The sequence below is a fragment of the Theropithecus gelada genome, chromosome 16 (genome assembly GCF_003255815.1).
Source record: "Theropithecus gelada isolate Dixy chromosome 16, Tgel_1.0, whole genome shotgun sequence".
In the NCBI taxonomy this organism is placed as follows: domain Eukaryota; kingdom Metazoa; phylum Chordata; class Mammalia; order Primates; family Cercopithecidae; genus Theropithecus; species Theropithecus gelada.
Genome location: NC_037684.1, coordinates 27,763,617 through 27,780,969, shown reverse-complemented (window position 1 = coordinate 27,780,969; position 17,353 = coordinate 27,763,617). Strand labels below are relative to the sequence as shown.

General features: G+C 44.1%; 1 protein-coding gene across 9 annotated transcripts in view; it reads left to right on the top strand.

The window, feature by feature from the left end:
• Positions 1–12,009, top strand: part of IKZF3 (IKAROS family zinc finger 3) — a 95,519-nt gene extending 83,510 nt beyond the window's left edge. For 7 of the 9 annotated variants that reach the window (XM_025362318.1, XM_025362316.1, XM_025362315.1 and 4 more), the window contains one exon: positions 10,458–12,006. In XM_025362318.1, the coding sequence (XP_025218103.1) occupies positions 10,458–11,161 (704 nt within the window). In that variant the 3' untranslated portion in view covers positions 11,162–12,006. Of the gene's footprint in view, positions 1–10,457 lie in introns of all 9 variants that reach the window. The other 2 variants (XM_025362314.1, XM_025362322.1) reach the window with 2 other exon arrangements.
• The last annotated feature ends 5,344 nt before the right edge of the window (positions 12,010–17,353 follow it).

Here is a 17,353-nt window from a genome sequence, read left to right as displayed (position 1 = left end):
TGAATATATCCGTTTTGCTATAAATTGAAAGTTGGTGATATTGAACAAAAATAGTTATCACATGAAAATAGACCTCCCTCAACATCAGTAATATTTTAGAAACCTGTCTCAGTCTCTTTTTCCAAAGCTGCTTGTAGCTGTTGATTTTTTATTTCAGTCCTTTTGTATTTATTCTTCTCAGTAGCTCTTACAGATAATAAGTTGCCTGCCTAATCTGACTAAATTTGATTCTGGTATAGATAATGTTTTTACAAGCAAACATTCTATGTGAATTATAGAGGTATATTGAAAGAACACATATATTTCAAAATTACTTAATTTGGTATTTCTGCCTATTTATTTTATTTTGACTAGCTGAGAGGTTTTTGTGCACTTTTAGTCACTTTAAGAATAAATTGTGTCAGAGTAAAGTTGGTGTATTTCAGTTGAGGGAGATCCCCTCCTCCTTGCTGTCCTCCCTCCCCTTGGTGAAAGATGTCAGGGGAGCATGTAGTGACTTCCATTTAGAGTTTAGGCACAGTAAACAAATGGTGAGTTTAAGACATTATCTAAAACATTGCCCATGTATCTTTTGGGCTTTACTTATGTGAAGAGGTTCTGACTGGAGTACAAAAAAAGCTTGCCTCATTATTCTGAGTGTATTTTAATTTGGAGAAAGTTGTGGGTTTTGTTTGTTTGTTTTGAGATGGGGTCTCACTCTTCGGCCTAGGCTGGTGTAGAGTGGTGCAATCATAGCCTCGAACCCCTGGGCTCAAGAAATCCTCCCACCCCAGCCTCCCAAGTAGCTGGAACTATGGGCACGCACCACCAGGCTCAGCTAATTTTTAAACTTTTTGTGGAGATGGAGTCTCTTTATGTTACCCAGGCTGGTCTGGAGTAAGTTTTGACTCTAGAAATGACTGAAGCCGACATGAGGAAGGACATCACAGGGAGAGCTGGGCAAGAAAAAAATGTAAAGCGACTTAATTTCTTTTTGTTGTTGTTGTTGTTGTTGTTGTTGTTGTGACAGAGTTTCACTCTTGTCGCCCAGGCTAGAGTACAATGGCACAATCTTGGCTCACGGCAACCTCTGCCTCCTGAGTTCAAGTGATTTTCCTGCCTCAGCCTCCCAAGTAGCTGGGATTACAGGCATGCACCACCATGCCCAGCTAATTTTGTATTTTTAGTAGAGACGGGGTTTCTCCATGTTGTTCAGGCTGGTCTTGAACTCCAGACCTCAGGTGATCCGCCCACCTCCACCTCCCAAAGTGCTGGGATTACAGGCATGAGTCACCGCTCCTGGCCACGACTTAATTTCAATCCAGTTGTGGTCAATGCATTTTGGTCTAAGAGAACTAAGTTTGAGAGACAGTCCCTAATATTTACAGTTGCCCCAAACCTATAGTTTAACTAAAGCCCTACTTAACATAATCCAAGTTGCTTTGGTATTTCATGGGTTCAAAAATACAGCATGCTTCCTATGTGCAAATTCATGCCATTTTTCCTGCTGCCTCGGGGATCTGTTTCGTTTGTTTGCTACTATTGCAACCCAGAGGATTTTCACTTCACCACTTCCAGACTTGTGAGAGATGCTGATCTTGTAGGTGCTGATTTCTCTCATCTTCTGAACCATCGCATTCTCTCTGTGCTGGAGTCAGAAACCTAGGAGAGTTAGCTCTTGATTGAGCTGAAGTAGCAACTTCGGGGCTTCAGGGCCCAGAATAACCGGGGGATTTTTTTTTTTTTTGTAAATTGTGGTGTAGTGCAATAAGAAGAGTACTGGATTAGAAGCTAAAAGACCCAGGTTCTGATCCTAGCTCTGTCATTTCTTAACTGTGTGTTTAGACAAATCACGTAACCTTTCTGGGGCTCTCTTTACTCATCTGTGAAATGAGGAGACTGAATAGGTGATGAAGTGACCAGGAAGGTTACTCCCATGTACAAGTCTGTGAGATTAATTAGAAAGGAAATAAAAGGCAGCAACTATTGATACCACTGTGTGTTTAGAAAGCCCATGTGTGTAACTTCAGATAACCTTTTTCTCAAGGCGATACAGATATGGTGTATATGTTATACACCATATCCTAGGTTTTTAGGGTCTTTTTTTGTTTTTTTTTAGGAAGATGGTATAAATCTGAGAATCTAAAACACAGTTGCATTAGCCCGACATTCATCTGTTTTACTTAGGGCAGTACTACTTGTTCATTCACTCTTTCGTCCATTCATTCATCATACAGAAGGTTAAGAGTTCCTATCGTATATATGGTATTCTTGTTCTTGGGCACTGTTCTAATCTTCTTGCATTAACTTGTATCCTAAACTTTTGTTTGAAAGGTTTTTTAAAAATAAAAATAAAAGAAACCCCTTAAATTATTTAACTGAATAAACCTTTGTGATAGAAAATAGTAATGTCAGCGGAGGGAAAAATGAACATTATCTGTGACACTGTGCAGTGTATTAGATGAAGTGATGTAAAACGTGGGGCTACTGTTTTCTCTCCATCTCCCCTTGCCTCGCCTCACCTCTCCTCTCCTGTCCTCTTCCCTCTCCTTCCCTCCCCTCCTCTTCCCTACTCTCCTCCTCTCCTCCTCTTCTCTCCTTTCTCCTATATTTCCTCTCCAAGGCACTGTTTTTTGAAGATTCAGCTGCCAGAGTAATGGCAATGGGTAAGGTGTGAAGGAAGAATGAGTCATTCCCTTTAATCCTTGCTGACAGTTGCACAGCACTCAGACCAGCCTTGACTTCCCTGACCTCTTGAACTGTGAGGGTAAAGGTGAAATTAGACCATCAGGTCAGCCCGCTTCTATCTCAGGCAGGCTGGAGATAATTACCAGTAGAGAACACTTTGCATCCATTAGAGATGAACTGGGGAAGAGGGACAGATTGGATCAAGTCTAAATGTATTTTGAGACACAAACATGCTCTCAAGTCAGAGAAAAATAATTTTTTTTTTCTAATTCTCCAAGAAATTTTGTATGGCTTTGTTTCAAATGGGAAAAAAAGTGGACACACATCCATCAGGAATCACCATCTTTACACTGTCAGAATAATTCTGTTTAAGTTGTTGTTTTCAAAGGACAAGAAGACATTCCTTTGCACATACTGTCCTTTAGGGGATTTCCTTTCTCTGAATCTTGTTCTTCTGTTATAAACTTGTTTGACTACACTTCAAACTAGGCCATCCTCAAATACTTGGCTCAAAATGGATTTCTCTCTTGGATGGAGAAGAAAAATGACTACATTTCTGCATATTTCTCCTGATTTTTATTCTTTCCCAAAAAAACAGATGTTATTCAGACCAAAGTGGTTACCATAGCATCTCCTTATTTTAAAAGTTTTATGTATTACTTTATTAAAGGAAGTTTTCATATCGAAAACATGAAAAAAAGATCTCACTCACCTGTGGTAAACATGTTAATGAGGTTTTGACACTTCAACAAACCATCGGATCTCCCTGTGAAGTAACTAATGAGAAATTGCCTGCTTTGGTTGACAGCAACAGGAAGCAGTTTTAATACCTGTTTCTAAGAGAAAAAAAAGTATTTTTCCAACCCCTTCCCAAAGGCCTGATGTCCATAATCCTGTAAGCTTTACAATGTCATAGTATTTTAGGGATATTAGGAACCACCAGTGAGGCTCTTCCATGGAAGGAAGGAGGATCAGAGAGGTGGAGTGACACAGCTGCAGGTGACAGAGTAGCGCCAGACCTAGGCCTATAAGGCACTGCAGTCCAGGCCCTTCCTTCCCCAGGAGGTGACCAAGAGCAGTGCATATCATGTAGGGGGCTTTGGACAGCGAGGAGTCTGGTCATTGAAAGTTGGTGGGAGAGGCCAGGTGCAGTGGCTTACACCTGTAATTCCCCACTTTGGGAGGCCAAAGCAGGTGGATCACTTGAGGTCAGGAGTTCAAGACCAGCCTGGCCAATATGGTGAAACCCTGTCTCTACTAAAAATACATAAATTAGCCAGGTGTGGTGGTAGGTGCCTATAATCCCAGCTGTTTGGGAAGCTGAGGCACAAGAATCGCTTGAACCCAGGAGGCAGAAGTTGCAGTAAGCTAAGATCGCATCAGCTTGGGCAACAGAGCAAGACTCTGTTTCAAAAACAAAAAAAAAATTGATAGAAAAAACCCCTTGAAGAAGGGCCATTGTTCTCCCTCAAGGGTGATCCTCTTTAGAAAAGAACAGTCTTCCCTGGTGACTCCATGAGAACAGATGACATCCACACAGCACTTCTCAGTGTCTCACAGAGGACAAAGACTTCTGCAGCGACCAAATGTGGTCTCCAGATCAGCTTTCCCCAGCGCCACCCCCACAGCTCTCTCTGTTCTTTCCTCCTTCCTGTTTCTTCTTGTTCTCTGGCTCCCCTCTGTTTTCCACCTCCTGCAAGAAGTGTTAGTTTCACTTAGGTTGAGATCAGAGCCATGATGATGATTGGATATTCCATTTTCCTGCCTTTTTTGTTCATTTGCTTTTGGATGTGTGCTGATAGTAAGAGTGAGGGAGAACACTAGTGGGAAATTATATGACGCAGCAGCAAACACATTTAAGTGACCTGAAGAACTTTAAGACTTAAAGCCTGAATCTTTCACCTTACCGCATCATGGTGACTATAAATACTGGATTTCTGTTATTTTTCTAAAGGTTCGATCATTTTGCCCACCTCTTCAAAAAACCTTTCAATGGCTGCCAATGGAATCAAATCCAAACCATTCAGTCAGGCCTTCTGAGCCCTCCACAATCCGTCTCCAACTTTCCTCTTCTAATTTTATCATTTCAGTCAACCAGTCCTTTGCTTCAGCCACAGTGAACTCCTCCTCCCTCTTCTGTGTAATATCTCACTCCTGTCTGAATGCCCTCCCTCATGTCTGCCCTTAAAATACACATTGTAGGCCAGGCACAGTGGCTGTAATCCCAGCACTTTAGGAGACTAAGGCGGGAGGATCACTTGAGCTCAGGAGTTTGAGACCAGCCCAAGTAACATAGTGAAACTCTGTCTCTGCAACAAAAAAAAAAAAAAAAAATCAAAAAATTAGCCAGGCATGGTGGCATGGGCCTGTGGTCCCAGCTACTTGGTGGGCTGAGGTGGGAGTATCGCTTGAGCTCAGGAGGTTGAGGCTGCAGTGAGCTGTGATCACGCCACTGCAATCCCACCTGGGCAACAGAGTGAGACCCTGTCTCAAAAAAAAAAAAAAAAAAAAAAAAGCACACATTGTCCACATTCCCATACCCCTGTGTTCTCTCTCTGCTCCATCCTCCCTCTGCACTCCAGGAAAGTTTACTAGTCTGCTTCTTCTTATAGATATGACTGTCTCCACCACCGTCACTACCACCACCTCTGATTTCAAGGAGACTTTAAAGAATAGATGAATCTTTGCCCCATATTAAGTGTGGCATATTTGAGAAGTAGTTCAGTTTTCTCTTTCCACTCTCTTGGCTACTCTATGTTTTGTTCTAGCACGTAGCATTAAGGATACTGATTTGTCATGAAATGGTGTAAATGCTGCATCTCCTCTGTTGGATTGCAATTTTGTTGTATTCCTCAAATCACCCAACATGGTGCTAAGCAAATAATGAGAATAGAGTGCTCACACATGCCTGGCACTGTTAAACACCTTATAGACATCATAACAACTCTGCGCAGCACATACTTCTTGAATGCATGTGCTGGTTCATATGGAAAAAAGCAGTTGCTGCCACTAAGCCCTCTTTCTCTCTGCTATGGGAACCGTTGCAGCAGAAAACTTAAAGTCACTGCTGGTGGTGGGGCTGTGCAGCCACGGGCAAGGTAGCAGCCATGTTAACAGCAGTTAACACTCAAACATATACTGGGATATGTGGGCTCTTGGATTACATCCTGGTTCTCTGTTCACCAACTGAGCAATCTTGGAAAGTGAATCAACCTGTTTGTGCTTATGTTCTTCATCTAAGCGATGATAATTCGTACCTTAAAAGGTATCATACAAAAATTAGCCAGGCACATGCCTGTAGTCGCAGCTACTTGGGAGGCTGAGGCAGGAGAATCACTTGAACCCGGGAGACAGAGGTTGCAGTGAGTCGAGATTGCACCATTGCACTCCAGCCTGGGTGACAGAGCAAGACCCTGTCTCAAAAAAAAAAAAAAAGGTATCAACCCCTAACAGGCTGGTAAAATGAGACAGTATGCAAAGTATCTAGGATGGCAAGGTAGATACAGCAAGGGCTCAATAAGTAGTACTTATCATTATTGGGATTATTGTATATAAGGCATAGTGCAAGGTACTGTGAAATATAAAGACCGGAAGTAAACATATTAGGGTGGTGGGTCTTCCCCCTCAACCCTGCAGACAGCGTTCTGAATCCACTTGTTCAGTTAAGGGCCCCTTTAGCTCTAGCCTGTGATTCTGTACTTCCAAGTTGGCACTTAGAAGCCAACAACCATATGTCCTCACCACATTGCATCAGTTCCGGTCAGGTGGTTTCTTAGTTTAGAGTTAATAAAGCCAAGATATGAGAGACTGACACCTTTAAAAGGAACCACAGGTAGGGAATGGCCCACCCAGGCAACCTTAGTTTCTAAACTTAGGACTTGCTGTTGCCGTGTGTATTTTTGTTGGAAGAAGACCTCTAATTCAGCCTGAAGCTGGTATCATGAATCATTCAAAGGCGTGGTGTGATTTTGACTAGAAGCTGGACCAGATGCTCTGTGCAGGTTTGGAAGCAGTTACACTTTTGTGGTTTGACTAACCTTTTTTATGAGTGTGTTACTAAAGAAACGTGAGCTGTTGGCTTTTCAATTACTGTAGTTTACCCTTTCTGAGTTTCATACACATTGAGTCATCGTGTCTACAGGTGACTGATAATCATCTGCACTGCTCAAGTTACCGTAACTCGGAGACGAGGGGATCTGATGATTGCAAGTTGCATGCACGTGAACATCTGAGGCTGCCCCGTCTCCTTAACAATGAACAATGGTCTGTGTTAACTACAGAATTTAGTCACGTATTTCCACTCATCCAGGGGTTTATTTTCCTCTTAATGTTTTGCCTTTTACAATTTTAGCACTCAGCTGTTTTCGGACATATGCTGCAGGTGGTATAGATTATGAAATTGCAGGCCTCGTTAAATAAAGCAAACCCTTGGGAGAAAGGATAAAATCAGAGTTTGCGATGGGCCTACCCCACCCAGAAACCTTCTGGAGCCTGTTAGGTGAAAAGAGAAGTTTCTCAAGGACCCCTGGTATTTAGGGAGTTGAATAGAGACGGCCACACTGGAAAATAACCAATAACCTTAAAAAGGCCAAGAAACCGAAGTTCATCATTTCTGTGTCACATTCTAGGGAAGGAATGTCTGTGACCTTAGCTGGCTTTCATGTTCTCAGTCTTCCAGATGGCCTTGACCAAAGATATATCCAATCTGGAAACTGAAAATAAAAACCATTGATTGCTTTGGCCAAGGTCTACTCTGCTGTTGCTTCTCATTGAGTTTCCAAGACAGGGTGTTTTTCTTTGCATAATTTTTTTTGCTCTCAGGTATTTATCTGGAAACTATCAGGTTGGCCTTAAGGTCAGCTGCTTTCAGGGATGCAAAGACAAATTCATCTCATGGGAATAGATCTTTTAGCTGGTTCTTTTGGCTCCAATTTCTCACTGTTCTGGTCCGTCTTACACATTGCTGTTACGTTAACCACAGCCTGCCTTTCTCAAGGGCAGGTAGCCTTGGCTTTTTGTTCAGATTCACACCCTGCAGTGGGCCATTCAGAATGCCCACCATTCGGTCTTACCGTGCGTTATCTTTTTTCAGTGTTTCCCCATTTTCAGTGTTTCCCCAAATGTAGGATGCAAATTGCCAGCAGGCACACGGGGCGCTTAAAACCTGGGTCCACACAGCAGGACAATTATTTTCTTTCCAGTTGTCTTTCAGTCTCACAGTATACTAAGGAGAAAAATTTAGACTTAATTTGATGCCAGTTGTCTTTAACACTAATCTCACACTTGGTAATCTCTGTTTCTAACAAAGGGGGAAGGGATCTTAGTCTCCAAGTACTCACAGTAGTATCCGATCAAAATTTAATGAAATGCTGTCTTTCATTGTCTTCATTTTTCATAATTATCTTCTACTTGTGGAAAGTGATTCTGGTTTTCCGTTTATGTTAGTGATATAAAGTTTCCTTAAAAACCACATTTATTTTAGAAAAAAAAAAAGAAAGAAAATGTGAGCCAAATCAAACAAAGAAAAAAACCCAGGCATTTACCAAGTGTTTTCCATGTGGCAGACCCTGTTCTAAGTGCTTTCCAGTGACCCTGTGAGGTACATACGATTATCTTCACTTTACATGAGGACACGGAACACAGACAGGTTAAGTGATTTGCCCAGGGTCACACAACTGGTGACCAATGGAGCCAGCATCAAACCCAGCCCGTCTGACAGCAGAGTTTGTTCTCTCAACCACCACACTGCCCTGGTGTGTGGATATTGCAGAATGTGAAGGAAGAGCGAAGCCTGAGAAATACTGTACTTCATACTTCTTGATCGCGTTTCAGCCAGACTCGCTTACTGCACGTCCTGTGTAGTCCCACCTCTCTGCCTTCATTCCCGCACTCCCCCTCAACTAGGATGTCCTCTCCCCCTTCTCTGAAAATCTAAATTCTTCCAGTTCATCAAGACCCTTCTCAAAATTTAGATTTTCCAAGAATGTTTTCCCTTCCCCAAGTACTTCTGAAGTTTCTGCATTCCCTTAATGCCTAAATACAATTTATACCAAATTGTCTTGCCTGTGCCTGTATGTTACCTTATTATTCTTTTTACAGAACACGTTACTTCCCTGCCTAAATGCCTCAAATGTGAACATTTAGAATAAAAAGACCTCCATAGAGCAAAGCAGTCCTTTTACAACTTTTTTTTTTTTTTTTTTTTTTTTTTTTGAGATAAGATCTCACCCTGCCACCCAGGCTGGAGAGCAGTGGCATGATCTCGGCTCATTGCAACCTCCACCTCCCAGGCTCAGGTGATCCTCCCACCTCAGCCTCCTGAGTAGCTGGGACTACAGGTGCTTGGCTAATTTTTGTACTTTTTTGTAGAGACGGGGTTTCTCCATGTTGCCCGGGCTGGTCTCAAACTCCTGGGCTCAAGTCATCCTCCCTCCCCGGCCTCGCAAAGTACTAGGATTACAGGCTTGAGCCACCGCACCCGGCCAACTTTTAACTTATATTTTTTCTCCAGTCCCATATGTATAGTTCTTATCTTTTATCCACTAGGTTAGAGATACCTCAAGAATAGGAACTGGTTCTTCCAATCCTTTTGTTTTCTCCTGTTTTTTTTTGTTTTTTCTTCTTTTTTTATTCTTCTTCGTCTTTATTTTCATTGCTGAATCCTTTACCATATGGCAGTGACACATTTTGGAATCTCAACATGCCTAGGAAACATTACAGAAGGATATGGTTTGGCAAATCTCTCCAGAATCCAAGCTAACAGAATGGAGAGGCTCAACAGTGACCTCAGCCTCACCTCCAGCACTCGGCTCTCCTTCCTTGCTTTCTGTCCCCTCTCCCCACCACTTACCACTGAGCACATCTGCCCTCACTGCAGCCCCCATCCCTGCCTTCCCTGTGACCAGAGAGCCTCTGTTTTCTAACACACAACACCCACACACCCCAAAGGTGGCTAAACTCTGTTTTCAAAACTTCTCAGCAGTTTGACATGAGAAATAGGAGAGGGTGACCACAAGTATATTTTTTCAGTTAAGTGTGAGATAGACCCTAATGATCACATGTGTATCAGAGATATACTTGCCAAGCAAAGGAAGAGAAACACACTTTAGGAAAGGGACAAAGACCATGATCTCTTCTCAAGAAAACTTTTCTCAAACTTTCTACATTTGAAGCTCTTTCACTTCAGTCTCAGTCAGCCAGGACTGGTGAGTTTGGGGAGTAGCCAGCTGGAGTCTGGGGAGCTATTTTCTCTATCTCTGTAGCTATTTAAAAAGCTGCCGAGGTGAGGGACTGAGTGTCCCCACTCTTTGCAGCACTTCCGTCCCCCTGGCTACCTAATATTCCTGGCAGAAAATAACAAGCAAAAGCAAAATAAGAGTTGGGAGTTGACTGTGTCTTAAGAGATCGTGAACTATAGCAGAAGCCCCAGGCTCCCATGGGCTGGTAGCTCCCTTGTCCCTCTAGCCCCATGCTAGCGTCCTGCTTCTTTCCCTCCTTTCTTGAGGGCTCCCCTCTGACATGCAGAGTGGGCATACCTTACCATGTGGCCTTCACTGAACCACATCTCTGCCCCTCCCTTCTGCCTGCTGGCTTTATTTTAACCATCCAAACACGTTGCTGCCAACCAGTGTCCCCTGAGATAGCACAATGGGAAACCATTCTGCCAGACTTGGTCTTCTTGAGCAGCAGGCAGCTTAACTTTTCTCCCTTTCTGAGGTCTCTAGAAAATATTTACAAACTCTCTGCCTTGACAGTGTTCCCTTTGTAACCCTTTCTGTCACTTGTTCCAGGTGAGAAGCGCCACTGCTTTGATGTCAACTATAATTCGAGTTACATGTATGAGAAAGAGAGTGAGCTCATACAGACCCGCATGATGGACCAAGCCATCAATAATGCCATCAGCTATCTCGGCGCTGAAGCCCTGCGCCCCTTGGTCCAGACACCGCCCGCTCCCACCTCGGAGATGGTTCCAGTTATCAGCAGCATGTATCCCATAGCCCTCACCCGGGCTGAGATGCCAAACGGTGCCCCTCAGGAGCTGGAAAAGAAAAGCATCCACCTTCCAGAGAAGAGCGTGCCTTCTGAGAGAGGCCTCTCTCCCAACAATAGTGGCCACGACTCTACGGACACTGACAGCAACCATGAAGAACGCCAGAATCACATATATCAGCAAAATCACATGGTCCTGCCTAGGGCCCGCAATGGGATGCCACTTCTGAAGGAGGTTCCCCGCTCTTACGAACTCCTCAAGCCCCCGCCCGTCTGCCCAAGAGACTCCATCAAAGTGATCAACAAGGAAGGGGAGGTGATGGATGTGTATCGGTGTGACCACTGCCGCGTCCTCTTCCTGGACTATGTGATGTTCACAATTCACATGGGCTGCCACGGCTTCCGTGACCCTTTCGAGTGTAATATGTGTGGATATCGAAGCCATGATCGGTATGAGTTCTCGTCTCACATAGCCAGAGGAGAACACAGAGCCCTGCTGAAGTGATTATCTGGTCTCAGGGATTGCCCCTAAGTATTCAGCATCGTTTCTAAAAACCAATGACCTCGCCTAACAGATTGCTCTCAAAACATACTCAGTTCCAAACTTGTTTTCATACCATTTTTAGCTGTGTTCACACGGGTAGCCAGAGAAACACTGTCTTCCTTCAGAAATTATTCGCAGATCTAGCATATTATTACTTTTGTGAAACCTTTGTTTTCCCATCAAGGACTTGAATTTTATGGAATTTAAAAGCCAAAAAGGTATTTGGTAATCATTATCTTCTACAGCAATGGAATGAGTGGTCCTGGAGATGTGCTACATGAGACATTCTTTCTGAGATATATCAACCATATGTGGAAAAGCCTTTCGGTCATACATGCAAATCCACAAAGAGGAAGAGCTGACCAGCTGACCTTGCTGGGAAGCTTCACCCTTCTGCACTTCACAGGCTGAAGGGTTATGATCTAATCTCCCTAATCTAAATGACAGTCTAAGAGTAAGTAAAAGAACAGCCATAAAATAAGTATCTGTTAGGAGTAACTGAAGACCCCATTCTCCAAGCATCAGATCCATTTCCTATCACAACATTGTTTTAAAATGTCATCTGATGGCACTTCTGCTTCTATCCTTTACCCTCCCATATCCAGTGAAAAGCTGAGCTGCTTTGGGCCAAACCAATTGTCTATAGGAGAAAATCTATGCCAGAAGAACTGATGGTTTTAAATATAGACCATCACCGAAACTCCAGAAATTTGTCCACTGTGGATGATGACATCGCTTTCCTTTGGTCAAGGTTGGCAGAGCAAGGTTATAAAGGGGGAAATGGTTTGGCAGCACCAACAGAAAACAAACAACCAAAAAACAGCTACCTAAAACTTCTTCAAAGAGTTCGTGGAGAATTGGTGATGCAGACCCAAAATAAATTTGCCAATGATTTTTTTCCACACACACACACAAAAAAAATCCAAAAAGTATGGCTTAGCCTCCCCCTCCCCACAGGAGAGGAATTGGAGATAGATGCCACGTGTGTTTAGATTGGAGCTGAGCTCCGAGATGGGGTGAGGAGGTATACCTCTATTGGCATCACCAATTCTCCATGAACTCCATGATCATCTCCTTGATCAGACAGGCTTCGGCCCTTTTTTTCCCATTTATAATGGAATTGCTGTATTCCATGAAAATTCCTGAAAGTCTGATCACGGTTCTGCAGATGTATAAGTCATCCTTGTCACTCATAATGTGTACATACTATCAGGAGGAGTGCTGTTATCATTGTAAAATTAGCATTGGAATAGGAGGTCACAAAATCTGTTTGCTAATTAGCTATGTGACTTTGAGTAAATCATTTAACTTTTTTTTTTTTTTTTTTTTTTTTGAGACAGGATCTCACTCTGTTACCCAGGCTGGAGTGCAGTGGTGCAATCATGGCTCACTGCAGCCTCAACCTCCCCAGGCTCAGGTGATCCTCCCACCTCAGCCTCCTGAGTACTGGGAAAACAGGTGCACACCACCATGTCTGGCTAAATGTTGTTCTTTTTGTAGAGACAGGATCTCACTATGTTGCCCATGCTGGTCTTGAACTCCTGGGCTCAAGCAATCAGCCCACCTCAGCCTCCTAAAGTGCTGGGATTACAGGTGTGAACCACCACACCCGTCCTCATTTAACTCTTAAAACTCAGTTTCTGGCTGGGCTCGGTGGCTCACACCTGTAATCCCAACACTTTGGGAGACTGAGGCAGGCGCATCATTTGAGGTCAGGAGTTCGAGAGCAGCCTGGCCCACGTGGTGAAACCCTGCCTCTACTAAAAATACAAAAATTAGCTGGGCAGTAATGGCACATGCCTGTAATCCCAGCTACTCGGGAGGCTGACGCAGGAGAATCGCTTGAGCCTGGGAGGCGGAGGTTGTGGTGAGCAGAGATCGCACAACTGCACTCCAGCCTGGGCGACACAGTGAGACCATGTCTCAAACAAAACAAAACAAAACAAAACAAACAGAGACAAAAAAAACCTCAGTTTCTTCATCCATAAAATAGGAATTGGACTTAAATGTTCTCTTAGGTCCCTTCTAGCTTTAATTCTGATGTGATTATGCAGTAACCACAAGTTATTTTTTAAACCTCCTAATGTATGGATATTAAGCAGAGGAGTATTTATATGAATACACGTTTCACATTCCTTTGGTATGAAAATGGTGTGTTAAGTTTTTCCTTTAACTACTGAGTTGTGAATGTGAAGAAGGTGGTGGAGAGGAACAAAAAACAGAAAGGTATTTTGATCTTGCCCCAAAGCGTACACACAAATTGGCACGTGCAGCTGTTTGCCAAAGCCTTTTTTTTTTTTTTTTTTTTCCTTTTTAAGAAATTATGTTAGGGAAAATAAATTCTGCTTCCAGGGACAACTTCATAGAGCCTATTTACAAATTAAGAGTCAGCTTTGTGAACATTTCTACCAGAGCCAAGAATCCCAAATTCCTGGTAGATTAGCGTTTTATTTCTAAAGGGCTTATGCATTCGGCTCCAACTCAACTCATCTATGTGCTGCCAGTAATTAAAATGTTCCACCTCAGACTGCACAAATGGCTTATCCTTCTTTGTGGCATGGCGTCTGTCTCAGGAAAAAAGGTTTTATGAAATTCCATGGCAACAGTCCCAACATGTTTGAGACTTCAGCTAAAGGAATGGATGTATTTTGGTGTGTAGTCTTCAGTATATCACCGTATTTCCGTAATACTAGACTCCAAGCTATGCCAGATTGCTTATTCCCTTTGTGAAAGAGAAGTTGCTCATTATGTTCTTGAAATATCACACATCGTGTTGGTTCTTCAAGGGACAAGAGAAAGAGAATTTGGAAGCAGGGATTAGTAGAAGAGAAAACAAGGGAAAGGAAGCTTTTCCACTAGATTACTGTTCAAGTCTTTGCAGAGGAGACCAACTTTTTTGGTTTTGTTTTGAGACAGAGTCTCGCTCTTATCCAGGCTGGAGTGCAGTGACACCATCTCGGCTCACTGCAACCTCTGCCTCCCAGGTTCAAGCAATTCTCCTGCCTCAGCATCCCAAGTAGCTAGGATTACAGGTGCCCACCACCACGTCCGGCTAATTTTTGTATTTTTAGTAGAGACGGAGTTTCACCATGTTGGCCAGGCCAGTCTCGAACTCCTGACCTCAGGTGATCTGCTCGCCTCGGCCTCCCAAAGTGCTGGGATTACAGGCGTGAGCCATCGTGCCCAGCCTGAGACCACCTTTTGCATCTCAAGATTGTGAAACCGAGGCCCATTCCACCAGCCTGGGGACTCTTTATAGATATGATCCTCCTTTTTCCTGTGACTAATTAATTTGCTGCATGATTTCTGTTCTTCTGAGGTTAGTTTTCTGAGTAAGGTGACCACTCACAAAGGCATTTTCTTTGTGGCATTCTGAGCCTAGATTGGGGCCCATCAATTCCAGAAAAAAATCTATGTGTGGAAACTCTGCATCCTTAAGCCTTGAAGTTGAACCAGATATGCAGTGGTTATCATCACACAGATAAACGCTTCCTTCTGTACATACCCCTTATGCTGTACTAATTAACCAACCCCTTGCCGGGGCTGGGGGAGTGAGGGTGAAGGAGAATCTTAGCAGAAGGGCAGAGTCAGGAATTGCATCTGCCACTGCTGGGCACTGAAGCCCTGGACCAGCTTCAGGCAGTACCTGTACTTTCTCATGCAGACTCCCGCTGAACACAAGCCTTGTAGGCCCCTCTCCTTCATTTCCCACCAGCCTCTTATCAGGCAGGCCTTCCACCATACACCCAGGAGGCCATGGTCTGAGGAACAACCAAACCCATGCAAAGGGCCAGGCGTGGTGGCTCATGCCTGTTAATCCCAGCACTTTGGGAGGCTGAGGCAGGCAGATCACCTGAGGTTGAGAGTTCGAGACCAGCCTGACCAACATGGAGAAACCCCATCTCTACTAAAAATACAAAATTAGCCAGGTGTGGTGGCGCATGCCTGTAATCCTAGCTACTCGGGAGGTTGAGGCAGGAGAATCGCTTGAACTGGGGAGGTGGAGGTTGCAGTGAGTCAAGATGGCACCACTGCACTCCAGCCTGGGCAACAAGAGTGAAACTCTGTCTAAAACAAAAACAAACAAACAAACAAAAACCCATGCAAACTTTCCTTGCAGCCAACGTGACAGAACCGGGCTGACAGTGGAAAAGAAACAGAACCAGTGCTCCAAGAGTTTTTAAATCTATTTTTATATTTTGTGTATATATATATTCTTAGAGGACCAGGGTCTCACTATGTTGCCTAGGCCAGACTCAAACTCCTGTGCTCAAGCAATCCTCCTGCCTCAGCCTCCCAAGTAGCTGGGATTACAGGCATGCACAAACAGTGCCCAGCTCTCCAAATGTTTTCTGCCACTACCTGAAGTGTTGCATCGGTACTTCCTACGGAGAGACGACTAAATAGAAATGTCTCTCCCGTGAGTCCCCACCACGACCACCAGAAAAAAAAAAAAAAAAAGAAAATGAACTCATCAGTCTTTAGTTTCCTCAAGTTATTCTCCCAAAAAGACATTCGCCCTGGCACAGATAAGCCAGCTAATCTTTTTTTTTTTTTTTTGAGACGGAGTCTCGCTCTGTCATCCAGACGGGAGTGCAGTGGCGCGATCTCGGCTCACTGCAAGCTCCGCCTCCCGGGTTCACGCCATTCTCCTGCCTCAGCCTCCCGAGTAGCTGGGACTACAGGCACCCGCCACCTCGCCCAGCTAATTTTTTTGTATATTTAGTAGAGACGGGGTTTCACCGTGTTAGCCAGATGGTCTCGATCTCCTGACCTTGTGATCCACCCGTCTCGGCCTCCCACAGTGCTGGGATTACAGGCGGGAGCCCCCGCGCCCAGCCTAGCCAGCTAATCTTATGCTTTGTGACCCATTCTGAGCTGTTCCTGACACAGCTTCTGACTTTGTCAGTGACCAAATTTCTCACCTTTTAAATGCAGTGCTTAACATTTTGTTAGGCCCATACTCAAAATGGTCCAGATATAAAATGGCCTCAGATTTTGACCTCCTAGGCTCAAACAATCCTCCCACCTCAGCCTCCCAAGTAGCTGGGACTATAGGCACACCACCATGCACAGCTAATTTTTTGGGGTTTTTTTTGTTTTTTTTTTTTGCAGAGATGGCTTTCGCCATACTGCCCAGGCTAGTCTCAAAATCCTGGGCTCAAGCAATCTGCCCACCTTAGCCTCCCAAAGTACTGGGATTACAGGCAAGAGCCACTGCGCCCAGCCACAACCTCAGATTTCTTTGGCAAACAAAAATGTTTAAAAACACAAAACCTTGCTCAATTGAAACACTGTGTTACTATCAAATCTCATATCCACATAAAGTTTTTCTTTTTGGCTTTGTTTTGTGGGAAACAGATAGAACATAAAGTTTTTCCAGGTAGCATCTGTATCACTAGTATTCTCCTATTTCCTGCCCCACCCCCACCTCCCCAACCCTTACTGAATGTGAGGTTTAGAATGTTTTAAGGAGGGCCGGGTGCGGTGGCTCACGCCTGTAATCCCAGCACTTTGGGAGGCCAAAGCAGGCGGATCACCTGAGTTTGGGAGTTCGAGACCAGCCTGACCAACATGGAGAAACCCCGTCTCTACTAAAAAATACAAAATTAGCCGGGCGTGGTGGTGCATGCCTGTAATCCTAGCTACTTAGGAGGCTGAGGCAGGAGAATCACTTGAACCCGGGAGGCAGAGGTTGTGGTGAGCCGAGATTGTGCCATTGCACTCCAGCCTGGGTGACAGAGCGAGACTCCATCTCGGAAAAAAAATACAAAAATTAGCTGGGTGTGGTGGTGCACACCTGTAATCCCAGCTACTCGGGAGGCTGAGGCAGGAGAATTGCTTGAACCTGGGAGGCACAGGTTGCAGTGAGACGAGATTGCACCATTGCACTCCAGCCTGGACAACAGAGTGAGACTCCATCTCAAAAAAAAAAAAAAAAAGCAGTACTGTTACATATAATCCCAAGTGATAAGACCACAATGGAAATGTTCCTTTTAAGCCCTCACTTTAAAGTGTACCCCACTGAGAGGAGGTATGTTGGACTCTAGCAGAGGTTTGGAAACTCTGGGACACTCAAGATTTGTGAAAGAGCTTGGCTATCTGAGGACTCAAAGACTCAGCTTTGGGACTTGTGAGCTCAAGAAAAGAAAA